Raw genomic sequence first — 13,045 nt, 5'->3', positions numbered from 1 at the left:
CCTAGGGATAGAGTGCTTGCCTAGCATGCATGAAGACCGAGGTTCGATTCCTAGGTACCACATACATAGAAAAAAGCCGGAAGTGGTGCTGAGGCTCAAGTGGTAGAGCTCAAGCCTTAAGAGAGTCCAAGGGCAGTGCTCAGGTCCTGAGTTCAAGCCCAAGACTGGCAAAAAAAAAAAAGAAAGAAAGAAAAAGAAAAAAAAGAAAAAGAGAAAAGAAAAGGGGAAATGGCGTGTTAAGTTGCATGGGTTTTGGAGGGGGAGGGAGAAGGGAGGGGGTCACCTGGCTGGAAGCTGACCAAGAATGACATGCCCAGGGGCTGCGAGTTTGGCCCTAGTGGTAGAGTGCTTGCCTAGCAAGCACAATGACCCGGGTTCAATTCCTCAGTACCACATATATAGAAAAAAAGCCGGAAGTGGTGCTGAGGCTCAAGTGGTAGAGCCCTAGCCTTGAGAAAGTCCAAGGACAGTGCTTAGCCCTGAGTTCAAGGCCCAGGACTGGCAAAAAAAAAAAAAAAGAATGACATGCCCAAAAGTGGCATAGATGTTGATACTGAGGAAGACTGAGAAAATTAGAACTGAAATGTTTTGTGAAATTGCCTAATTGAGTTTGTTAAGAAGAGAGTATAAGAATAATTTGAGCTGGGTATAGTGGCTCACGCCTGTAATCCTAACTAATCAGGAGGTTGAGATCTGAGGATCAAGGTTCAAAGCCAGCCCGGGCACAAAAGGACCGGAGACTCTTATCTCCAATTAACCTCTAGAAAACGGGAAGTTGCTCAAGGGGTAGGAGAGTAGCCTTGAGCTGAAGAACTCAGGGACAGTGCCCAGACCAAATTCAAGCCCCATTAAAAAAAAAAAAAAAGAATAACTCGAGACTTAGGGGCATTTGAGTTGATGGTGATGCTATTTATTAGATCTGAGGAAAACAGGAGAGGTAGCTTACATCTGCACTCTCAACTAATTATTTGAAAGATGTGGATCAGGAGAGTTACAGTTCAAATTCAGCCCTGGCTTATAAAAAAAAAAATCACCCAATAGCTGGATATGCCTGTCATTCTAACTATGTTGGGATATAGGAAGATTGTGGCCCATGTTAGCCAAGGCATAAATCCCAGTCCCCAAAATAATTCAAGCAAAAAGGGCTGGAGACATGGCTCAAGTGGTAGAGTACACGCATAACAAGCACAAGGCCCATTCAAATCTCAGTAGCACAAAAAGCTGTGAAGCAGGGACTGGGGGACTCTTATCCGTGATCCCAACTATTCAGGAGGCTGAGATCTGAGGGTCATGAAACAGCTCAAAGCAAACATCCTATCACAGCCTTGGAGACCTGTGCCTGCCTGGGTGATGACCCTGAGCTGTTTTGCTCAAGGCTAGCACTCTACCAGTTGAGGCACAGCTTCATTTCTGGCTTTTAGCCGGTCAATTAGAGATAAGAATCTCTCAGCTTGATCTTCTGGCTGGCTTAAACTTGGATCCTCACATTTTTTTTTTCTTGGCCAGTCCTGGGCTTGAGCTTCAGGGCTTGGGCACTGTCCTTGGACACTTTTTGGTCAAGGATACCTGAGCCACAACACCACTTCTGGCTTTTTCTGTGTGTATGGTATGGAGGAATCAAACTCAGGGCTTTGTGCATGTTAGGCAAGCACTCTACCACTCCTGGCTCCAAACCCTCACATCTTAACCTCCTGAGGAGCTGGGATTATGAGCATGAGCCACCAGTACCTGGTAAGTTCTGGACCTGAATATTTACTCTGGTCTGAGGACTTTGCAAGGGACCATGACTTTTTATTGCGATACTCCATAGTGTGTGTGGGGGGGTGGGGGCGGGGGGTGTATGTCTGTGTGTGTGAATAGATGCTACCCAGAACCCCATAGACTAAGTTGTTGTAGACTGAGTGCTGGATGCTCCTTGTGTGTCATTACAGCAAAGTGAGCTCTTGACTTCAGAAAGTGCAGTCGCTGCTCTGTTCTGCCGCTATGACTCAATCACAGGTTTTGGCTTTGTGTAATTCTATTAGTTAAAGAGAGACTTTTGTCTTTCCCTGAATTTGTACAGTGGTTATTGCTAGAATGTCCATGGTATAAAAACAGCAGGTATCCCCATCTAATTATGAGTGTGTGTGTGTGCACACATGTGTTTGTGTACATACATGCCTGCCAGCACTGGGGCTTGAACTCAGGGCCTGGGTATTATCCTTTTAGCTTTTTTGCCAAAGGCTGGTAATCTACCACATACACTCCAGCTCCAATTCCAGCCTTTTGGTGGTTAAGAGGAGATAAGAGTCTCATGGACTTTTTTGCCCCAATCCTCAGATTTCAACCAACAGAGTAGCTAGGACTACAAGTGTGAGCACTAATGCCTGGCTTCCTGTCTTAGTCTTGATCTTAGTAAAATAAGGAATTCTTGGGGGAAACAGCTATCTGATGAGCATCTATTCTTGCTGCCTAAGCAATAGGTTTCAGACTTGTCTAGCTACTCTTTTTTTAATCTATACACTTACACATACCACAATACATACATACCACACTCATACACATGCACACATATATAAACAGATATACACCATATATATACACACATGAACACACACATGATACATATATACATGCAACACACACACATGCACATACTCACTCTCCACCTCCTTCTGCTTATCCTGTTGAACCCTGACTGACTCAAATACTAATTGTTGAGATAGCTGTAATTAAACAAATTAAAGAACATATTCAGAGCACCAAAGTGAAATGTAGAAAGTGAGAATTGGAGCTTAGCACCAGCGGCCTCATTTCATACGTGAATCCACTGCTAGAAACTTTGTGACATCTGTTTAAGACATTCTTTAATTCTGCACACTTTTTAAATATAAATTAACTACAGCCATATTAAAAAATTTCATGCAAAATAATGTTCAGCATATCTATACATTTTTTACAACATGCTTTCATTTTAAGGAAGGATTTTAATAACCAAATTTAGTTTCTTTTAAAAATTCAGTAAAACAATATTGAATATCTTTAAGTGAGAACAAAAGCTTTAATAACACAATCTATATGAAAATATTGGGGAGTAATTTAAGAATATTTTTCAGATATTGAATTTGATTCAAGTATTTCATTGTCAAACACACTCAATTAACTACATATATACATATACACACATACATTATATCCACATTTCCACAACAAACTTTTTCGACCCCTAACTTTTCTTTTGTTTATTTTGTGGCTTGTGAAGTGGTTCGTAGATGAACTGTCTGTAAATCCCCAGGTAGTAAAAGTAGCTGAAGACCAGGATGGACAAGAACAGGAGTACCAGGATGAAGAGTAAAGAAGCCACCAGGTAGATGTTTGGCCTGGAATAAGAACAATGACAAATATCACCGGAGGTCTTTATTCACACTTGGCTGTTAATTCACTTACTCCAACCTACTGGGTTATTGCCAGCGAATGCAGATTTCTAAGGTGTGGTGTCTGTGCTCAAGGCATTGAGCACAGAGGGAGAAGTGTGAAAGGAGCCAGGCTTCATGGAAGGCTTTCAGGGTGAGGAGACAGCAGGCTGATCCAGGCAAGAGTCAGCTGGCTAACATGCCTGGCACTGGAGCGGTGTTTTAGGCAAAGAGGGATGTGTGTGTCAGGCTGTGGATGAAGGAGAGACTGCAGATCACTCCTGGTTGATGGAGAGCAGAAATGAGTTCAGTGTGGGGGCCAGGCAGAGTGGTGAGAGATGAGGAAGGCCACCCCCTCAGGGTGGCCAGGGTGAGGCTCAGTGGTTCAGTGCTTGCCTAGCCTGTGTAGGGCCTTGAGTTCATCCCCAGCATTGCAAAGGAAAGAGAGGAAGAGGGAGGAGGAGGAGGAAGAGGAGGAGGAGGATAGGTAGAGTGACATTTCAGGATTCGGAGTGGTAGGAAGGAACCTTGGGTATAAAGACAGGAAAGTCAGTTTTGAGGTATTATAATAGCTAGGTGAGCGATAATGTGGGCTTTTACTAAATTAGTGGCTGAAGAAATGGAATGAAATGGCTGGGGAAATTCATAGGCAAGAGTGTTTGTTTTTCCCCCTTAAGGGGTGAGGAAATGAGGTGTCTCTAAGTTGCCCAGGCTGCCCTCAAACTCCTAGGCCCAAGAGATTCTAGGCTGATTTACTTTGGGGAGTGTTGACTTTGAGGTTCAGCCAGGCGTGTGTGCATGTGTGTGTGTGTGTGTGTGTGTGCGTGTGTGTGTGTGTATGTGTGTGTGTGTATGTGTGTGTGTGTATGTGTATGTGTGTGTATGTGTGTGGGTGTGTATGTATGTTGCTTATTGGGTGGCACTGCCAGTTGGGTGCCAGAGCTCTGATCTTTGATCATGACTGTTTGGGTGTCTTTTGTGAGAGTAGCTTTATTTCTTAGGTCAAACACTTAAGTGCTGTTTTCTACTTGCTATCCTAGTACTAGTGCTCCTTTTGTTTTCCTTTTATGCCATAATTCCTTTGTGGGGGGGCATGAGGCTTGAATTCTGGGCCTGGGCGCTGTCCCTGAGCTCTTCAGCTCAAGGCTACCACCCTACCCCTTGAGCCACAGTGCCATTTCTAGTTTTCTGGTGGCTAATTGGAGATGAGAATCTCATGTTCTTTAGTGCTGGGGCTGGCTTTGAGCCTCAATCCTCAGATCTCAGCATCCTGAGTAGCTAGGATTACAGGCATGAGCCACAGTGCCCGGCTCCTACCTTGGCTTTCTGCAAGCATATCTGGAAGATGCAGTAGAGACAGAATGGGTAGAGTGGCTGAATGGGTTTAGAAACAAAGGAATAAATAAGTGATGGATAAAAAGGAGTTTTAGCAATCCTTGTGGATTCCCTGGTATGTATAACACACATACATACTGTGTTCAAGTCATCCGACATAGGCATACATGACCTGTGTCATGTGAAAATATTAGGACTTCAGGAAAGTAACAAGTTTCTATCATCTGGGAAATCATTTCCTAGAGAGCCAAATCAAAATGAAGCCAAAGCCACCAAAGGCATGAAAAACACAGGCAGGACTTATAGAAAAGCCACAGGCTTCGCAATGAAAACATTGTACAAGTCGGCTCTTATTCTTAGATTCATTCCGTTACATCCGACAAAATATGTGTGTAACAGGATTGCTTCCAGGGACCCTGCCGCACAGACAGACTGCGTCTGTGTGGCTGGCCTTCCTTCTGTCTGTCCTAGCCGTGCCCCCAACAGCCCACACTCTGGTCTTTACTTGGGAATCATTCCGTAGGTCTCCACGGCAAATATGGTCGTCAGGTTACAGAAACTGCAAATCAGAAAAGTCATATTGAAGATTAAATTAGATCTATTAACCCTCCCGCCCCCGCCAAATCTCTACAGTAACAAATCCATTTATTAAGGAGTCATTTTCCTGCCAAGACTCAGAAGAGGAGACTGGTCTGTGTCTCCACGGGGGGATGTCTTCTCCCTCTCTGTATCCTCGGGGCGAGGGTCCCCAGGCCTAACCGTCCCTCCCTCAGCTTTACAGCATGTCAGCAGTGGTTACTGGGCAAGGAAATCCTGGCAGCAGGGGTCCGAGCACCAACAGGTAGTGACAGAAATAGCAAGCAGCTAGCCTGCCCTCACCCCTTACTGCTCCTAGAGACAAGTGCGAGTTTGAGTGCTTGCTGGTTCCGAGAGGTGCTGGCGAGCCATGTGCACTGTGGCCTCGTGCCCTTCCTTCTCGATGAGGTGTGCATAGGCTAAGAAACGTGCACCAGTCTGCACAGTTATTTGCGTAAGAGAGCCTGGGCTTCAGTTCAGGACTGGGTTTTTTTTTTGGGGGGGGGGGGGTTGTTTGTTTTTTAGATGTGTGCCAGTCCTAGAGCTTGAATTCAGCTTGGGTGTTGTCCCTTTTTTTTGCTCCAAGCTAGTGCTCTAGCACTGATGCCACCGCTCTACTTCCAACTCTGATAGGGTTTTTTTTGTTTGTTTTGCCAGTCCTGGGGCTTGAACTCAGGGCCTGGGCACTGAGTATCCTTGGATACTTTTTTGCTCAAGGCTAGCACTCTGCTATTTGAGCCCCTGTGCACTTCCAGCCTTTTCTGTGTATGTGATACCGAGGAATCGAACCTAGGGCTTTGTGCATGCTAAACGAGCACTCTACCACTAGGCTACACTTCTGGCCCCCCAACTCTGATAGTTAATTGGAAAGCCTCATGGGCTTGCCTGCCTGGGTTGGCCTTGAACTGTAATTCTCAGTTCTCAGCTTCTTGAGTAACTAGGATTACAGGTGTGAGCCACTGACACCTGGCTTTGCAATTAGGTTTTTCTGACCCTGGAGCTATGGGGCCACCTGATAAAGACTGTCTTCTACGGGATGCAAATGTCAGGAGCTCAAAGTAGGGGGTGGCATTATCATTTCTGAAGTTACTGAGAGTCAGTGCTCATGACTTAGCATGTTGCTTGCAGTGGGGCAGAATGTGAATAAGTAATGAGACTTCGCCTACGTTCATGTGGGAGAAGACAGAAGAGCTAACTTCTATTGAGTATTTGCTAACTGTTCAGCAAAGTTAGTCACTTCTGAGAATACTGTACGATAACTGGGTGTGGGGGCCAATGCTTGGAAGGCCGAGGCAGGAGATCGCAGGTTTGGGGCCAGCCCGGGCTATTATAGTAAGACCATGACTCAAGAAGAAAGAAAAGAATACTATACAATAGGTCTTACCAAACTACTTAACAAAGAAGTGGGTACTTTGCTTAAGCCTAAATTATTCTTTGTCTGGCCAGAACAAGAAAGGCATAGAAAACAATAAAGATGGCATAATAGCCGGTGCGGTGGCTCATGCCTGTAATCCTAGTTACTCAGGAGGCTCAGATCTGAGGATCAAGGTTCAAAGCCAGCCTGGGGAGCAAAAGGACCTGAGACTCTTATCTCCAATTACCCTCTAGAAAACTGGGAAGTAGAGCTTCAAGGGTAGGATGGTAGCCTTGAGCTGAAGAGCTCAGGGACAATGTCCAGGCCCAGGGTTAGGGTGGGAGCTGAAGAGCTCAAGGACAGTGCCCAGGCCAACTTCAAGCTCTATGACACCCCCCCCAAAAAAAACCCAAAGATGAGATAATAATCTTGAACACGCATCACCTTAAACAAAGCTTCAAAGTACATGACATCAAAATAGAACTAGCTGGGCACTGGAGGTACACATGTGTAATACGAGCTCCTTAGGAGGCTGGGCTACTAAGGATCTGAGGATCATACTTTGAAATGAACTGAGAAAATTAGCTGAAACTCTTATTTCCAGTAAATGACCAAAAAAAAAAAAAAAAAAGCCAGAAGAGGAGCTGTGGCTCAAGGGGTAGAGTGCTTACCTTGAGCAAAAAGCAGTTCAGGAACAGTGCCTAGTTCAAGCCCTAAGAATGACAAAAGAAAAGAAAACAACAAAAGCCAAACCTGCTAGGATGAAGATGTAAATCCTTAAGTATACTTGGAGACTTCAGGATTCCTCTTTCTAAACCATAGGACAAATAGAGTGCTTTCCTAAATCAAATAAAAATCCAGATGCCAGAATCCCTATTAGAAATAAATCTAAGGCCAAGGAAAGAGGGATGTTGACATGACTTTATCAGACGTAAGTTACTGAGCTCAGAAGCAGTGTTTTGTGGTGGTTTTTTAGGTATAGGAAGGAGATGATAGTATTGGGATGAGGTCTTCCATTTCAGTAAGGATGCAGGGGCCTTTCACAGCAGAGGCAAATGGCTCAACAGAGATGCAAGAGGCTGTGTTCCTTCAACAAACTGTCTTCCTCATGCGTAGACGTGAATGAATCTGTGGGCGTGGATAGTTGATTATGGGGCCTCCAGGACTGAAATACACAAGCAGCTCTCCAAGATCCTACTTGATTTCTACAACCAAAGTAAATCTGATGTGCAGCTGCCTGATATAAGCCATGCAATAGCCATTGTAATTAGGTAAAGCTTTAGCTAATTCCTGCACCTGTCTGCTGGTGTATTCAAAACCCCTTAAGTTTATGAGAATCCTTGAGGAAGAAACCATGAAAACAACCTTCGTGCCTTGTCTGAAATCTTCCCTCAGGCTTTCTGCAGGATAAATGTGCACTGGGAAAGCAGAAATGCCCAGCACTTACAGGTTTTTTTTTATTTCAACAGTGGAACCAATCTAAAGGTGGCCCATGGAGAAAGGGAACACGGAAGGCAAGTACAGATTGAGTTTTGACTCTTCACCGTAGCTCTCAGGCCACCTTCTATAGTGTTTCCTCCATTCTGAAATACATAATCAGAGGCGATGTACTCACGGTACTCACAGGGCCTGCCGCTTTCCCTCAGTCATCTGCCCCAGTGTCAGTTGGCTTAGAGGCACAAAGGCCTTGTTCCTGTCCTCCAATTCAGAACAGCCCTGCAAGGCCATCACAGGCCCTGGGCTTCCTGTGAGATCCGCTGAAGGCTTTACTGAACCACACTGCAGCCTTGACCACCTTTGCTCCGCAATTTTACTTCCTTCGCGGCCTCAAAGCTGGTGATCACAGAATACTTCTCAATAAACTTCCAGCAGGCTGATCTTCATCTCACAGTCCACTTCCCAAAAATCTGAGCGACAGAACGAACACTAACTTCTTTTGAGTTCAGAAAATGGATGGATCAGGAGAACTGAGGAGACTGTCGTGAGAACAGCAATGACTTTTCTGAAGCAAATCAAGCATGTGAGAAACATGCATTAATTTGATAAAATATTCCCTCCTCTTCTAGTAAGCAGAGAAGGCAGAAAAGACCAGAAGCAGATGCTTCTACCCTCCCTGCAGTCCTAACGTTCACTTTAGACTGGTGCCACTTCAGGACTGAGCTTGCTTCTTTCATTGTTTCATAGGACATCACTGCTGGTCCATTATACGGTTGACAGAAGTCCTGTGGAGCAGTCTTGCTCCCATGCCTTGTTGTGTACACAATGCACCTTCACGAGGGAAGGACAGCTGCTGGTCGGGCTTCCTCCCAGAACAGCAGAGGATGCTTATTCTAAGTTTTTGTCCCAGGCTGGATCTGAGGATAACATAGCACACTTAGTTCGATGTGCTTCTTTCTATAAATTGATGACTGGGATCCAGGGTAAAGAGCACTCCGAGAGCCTGGGTGAGGGGAAACCACTGTGGTGTAGTTCTTGGGACCAGAAGCTCTACCGGTGGGTGGTGAGGCCCTGGGAACTTTAAGGGGTGCTTGTGCCTGTCAGGTTTACATGAGGAAGGTCAGAACATGCCTCTATAATTTTAAAGCAAATGCAAACACTATTTTGTCAGACATCGTTTTGAGAAGCTGCTCATGGCTAAGGCCTTGGTAAAAACTGAGCTGACAGCACGATCGGTCGCTGTGAAGCCAGCTGACCCCTGTTGTGAAGTGCAGACCCACAGCGTGATTCAGTGCAGAGCTGGTCTTGGGAGGACGTGCATGAAGAGTTGAGTCATAGCTCAAGTATGCCTCGACATGTAGAGTTCTTCATGGTTTTGTTGCAGGATTTGCAGATTGCCCTGAATCCAGAGATGGACTGTAGCTCCACTCAGGAACAGTCTTGATGAACAAAGGAGAAAATAAAGCCTGCAAGTATGAGGAACATTCTGCAAGATCTATGTTCCTACCTTTCCTAAGAGGAGAGACGGCCTGTCACAGACATGAGTTCAAGGTCTGGATGGTAGTCAGGTAGTACTTGGAAGAAACAAGAATTGATGCAAAGAGGTTTTAGGGAAAAGGCATGCAGATGAACTTCTTGCAACAAGGCTGAAGAATTAGAATATTCATATCTGACATGAATGTTTATCAAAAGAGCCTCTTTTCCTAGCCATCCAAATGCTTGTTTAATGGCCTGTAAGCTATGTGGGCAGAATGCCCATATCTCCCTTCTGCAGCGCTGGTGTGGTTGCCAGCCCTAGAAACCATCCAGTTTGCCTTCAGTAGAGCCCAATCTTAGGCCTTCCAAAGGACGTGAAGCCAGAGGCATCAGACTGCCACCTGGTGGCTGGCAGACACCATGTAGCGACATGGTGATTCCACCTGTGATATACTTACCTTTTCTGTATAACTCAATGCCTGCCACACCTGTTAGAAACACGCTGGGTGTCCTCCATATGGTACTATTGTGAGCAGGGACCTTACTTTACAACCAAAGAAAGTATACTCGGAGCTCACTGGCCTCAAGCAGGGTCTGGGCCTTGCAGGCTGCTTTTTATGATTAGGTAATCATCGTGCACTGGTGACCTACAGTGGTTTTGGTATCCACCTCCATTTGGCTCTCAGAAGTTTGGATGATAAATTGCACAGCAAAGGAAGTCATAAAGCGAGCATGAGTAGTCACTGGTGAGACTGTAAGGTTCTTATAATGAGGTCAGAACTCTGAACCTGTGACCAAGATAGACGGGTTCTTCCTCACATAAGGTTAGGAATCCGAAGAGGAGGACGGGGAGGGCAACCCCTCACTTTTTCACTGAGGAAGGCTCAGATTCCACAAAAATGAAGACTGTAGTTGTTCTGCAGGGCTGGGTGAAGACACACGCAGATCAAAATACTAACCACATTCTCTCTTCAGCATTTTACACAAGGTTGATGCTCTAACATTTGAGCCACAGCAGTATTTTGGGCTTTTTAGTGGCTACTTGGAGATAAGAATCTCATAGTTTTCTTTTCCAGGCTGATTTTGAGCTGTGCAGCCTCCTGAGTAGCTAAGATTACAGCACGAGCTACTGGTGCCCAGCAAGGGAGAGGAATTGAGAGGAGTTGGTGATGTTTAAGAAAGTTTCCACCCACAGTCTGAGAGCCCTGCAGCAGCAGGGACTCTAGATGTAAGCTTATTTTTTTTTAAAGTTAGATTTAGCAGGGTGCTCCTAGCTACTCAGGAGGCTGAGATCTGAGGATCAAGGTTCAAAGCCAGCCCTGAGACTCTTATCTCCAATAAATCACTAGCAAACAGGAAGTGGCGCTGTGGCTCCAGAAGTAGGGTGGCAGCCTTGAGCTGAAGAGCTCAGAGACAGTGCCCAGGCCCAGAGTTTAAGCCTCATGCTCCCCACTCCAACAAAAGTTTGATTTAGCAGGGCAGGGTGGCTCATGTCTGTAATCCTAGCTACTCAGGAGGCTGAGCTCTGAAGATCAAGGTCCAGAGCCAGCCCAGGTACAAAAGGACCTGAGACTCTTATGTCCAATTAACCTCTAGAAAATGGGAAGTAGGGCTTGGCTCAAGGGTAGAGTGGTAGCCTTAAGCTGAAGAGCTCAGAGTTCAGGCCAGAGTTCAAGTCCCATGACCCACAAAAAAAAAATAAGTTTGATTTCATAAGCATTCATATGCATATTGAACTTTTGCATGTAGAACCTGACCTAGTATAAAATTAGAGCTTTGGGAAAGTTCAGAGTGGCAGTGGCTATTGAATGTGACAGCCCAGATAAAGAGGAGGAGATTTAACTAGAAACCTCTCCAAACCTATCCTGCTAAACTGGAGCTCCTCGGTTACTTTGCCCGGCAGCTGCTCTTGTGTGCGGACGTGGTAGTCATCTAGCCATCCTCTCAACAGCCAGTTAGACCCAGCACAGCCCAAAGACAGCATCTGTTCCCATACCCTGCAAGCACTGCTCTAGTGTTTGCACTCTTGCCCTCTGACAACCATAATCACCTTGTCAGAGAATCTGGAAGTTTATTTATGGCCTCCTTGTAATAAACTTCTGGCTAGAGTTACTATCCCAGTCATTCTACTTCTAATGGGACATTTCTTATCTCCTCAAATCTGGCAAAAAAAAAAGCCCCATGACTTATTTACTTCCTTTCTTTTTTTAAATAAAATTTATTGAACATGTGCATTAAAGAAAACATATATAAGCAAAGTGTTACTGCCACAAGCAGTTCAGTTGGACATGATGGTCTAGATGCTCATGTAACACCAATCCCTTTTAGGTAACTGAGATCGTCTGGTGTGTGTCACGCTTTTCCAAATGTTATGAATTCACCAATGTAAAATCCAAAGCTCCACGAATATTTTGATAACCAAGAATAAACTACATCAACTCAATCTTTCTTTTTTTCTTTTTTTTTTTTTTTTTTTTTTTGCCAGTCCTCGGGCTTGAACTCAGGGCCTGGCCACTGTCCTTGGACTTTCTTAAAGCTAGTGCTCTACCACTTGAACCACCACACCACTTCTGGCTTTATCTGTGTATGTGGCATCATGGAATTGAACTGAGAGCTTCGTACATGCTAGGCAAGCGCTCTATTACTCGGCCATACTTCCGAGTCATAGTTTTCTACCTGACCTTCTTACCCCAATAGTAGAGTGTCAAACTGTTATCAGATTATTGTTATTACTTTCTTAAAATGTACCACGAGTCTCCATATTAACTACGTAAAGCTTCAGTTGTTTCCTTACTTTCCTCAGTTGAGGTTCTTCTATTTCTCTAGTTCTGTTACCAGATTCTCCTTTAAAACACAAAAGTTGATATAGGTTTTTACATCCTGAAGCTTTCACTCTGTTAGGATTTCTGTTATTCTCTCTGCATTGCTGTTTCTTATTCATCCTATAATACTGTTTTCTGTTCAATGTGTCCTCTTCTGCAAACTCATCCCTGCTTTTTTTTTTTGCCAGTCCTGGGGCTTGAACTCAAGGCCTGGGCACTGTCCTTGGACATATTTTGATCAAGGTTAGCACTCTGCCACTTGAGCCACAGCATCACTTCTGGCTTTTCCTGTATATGTGGTGCCGAGGAATCAAACCCAGGGCTTCGTGCATGTTAGGCGAGCACTCTAGCCCTAGGCCACGCTCCCGGCCTCATCCCTGCTGTACAGTAGGAAAATGCTTCTCATTTTCCTTGCCCACCTCTGTGTTGCATTTCTGTTGTTATATCAGATACTGTATTGTTTTACATCCTCTGTCACAATCACTTCTTTCTGCTGAAGGGACAACTTACATTATCTCATCTAAACACTCCTAGGCATTTAAACACGGTGCTCATGCATGTCCTTCTCAATGAATGTCTGTGGAATTAAGGACTTGTATCATGAACCCAGAGGACAGTGGAATTCTAAATGAGCATGTCCCATAAACAGTTTA

General features: G+C 44.8%; 1 protein-coding gene across 3 annotated transcripts in view; it reads right to left on the bottom strand.

Moving 5' to 3' along the window:
* Window positions 1-2,862: 2,862 nt before the first annotated feature.
* Catspere (catsper channel auxiliary subunit epsilon) overlaps window positions 2,863-13,045 on the bottom strand; it is a 58,095-nt gene continuing 47,912 nt past the window's right edge. The window contains exons 21-22 of one of the 3 annotated variants that reach the window (XM_090341520.1): window positions 5,233-5,286; window positions 2,863-3,359 (exon numbers count right to left, since the gene is read on the bottom strand). In XM_090341520.1, the coding sequence (XP_090197646.1) occupies window positions 3,206-3,359; window positions 5,233-5,286 (208 nt within the window). In that variant the 3' untranslated portion in view covers window positions 2,863-3,205. Of the gene's footprint in view, window positions 3,360-5,232; window positions 5,287-12,087; window positions 12,415-13,045 lie in introns of those variants that run through there. The other 2 variants (XM_090341519.1, XM_090341522.1) reach the window with 2 other exon arrangements.

The sequence above is a fragment of the Megascapheus bottae genome, chromosome 10, assembly GCF_031878675.1.
Source record: "Megascapheus bottae isolate mThoBot1 chromosome 10, mThoBot2.hap1, whole genome shotgun sequence".
NCBI classification, from domain to species: Eukaryota; Metazoa; Chordata; class Mammalia; order Rodentia; family Geomyidae; genus Megascapheus; species Megascapheus bottae.
This window is presented reverse-complemented; position numbering and strand designations above follow the sequence as displayed.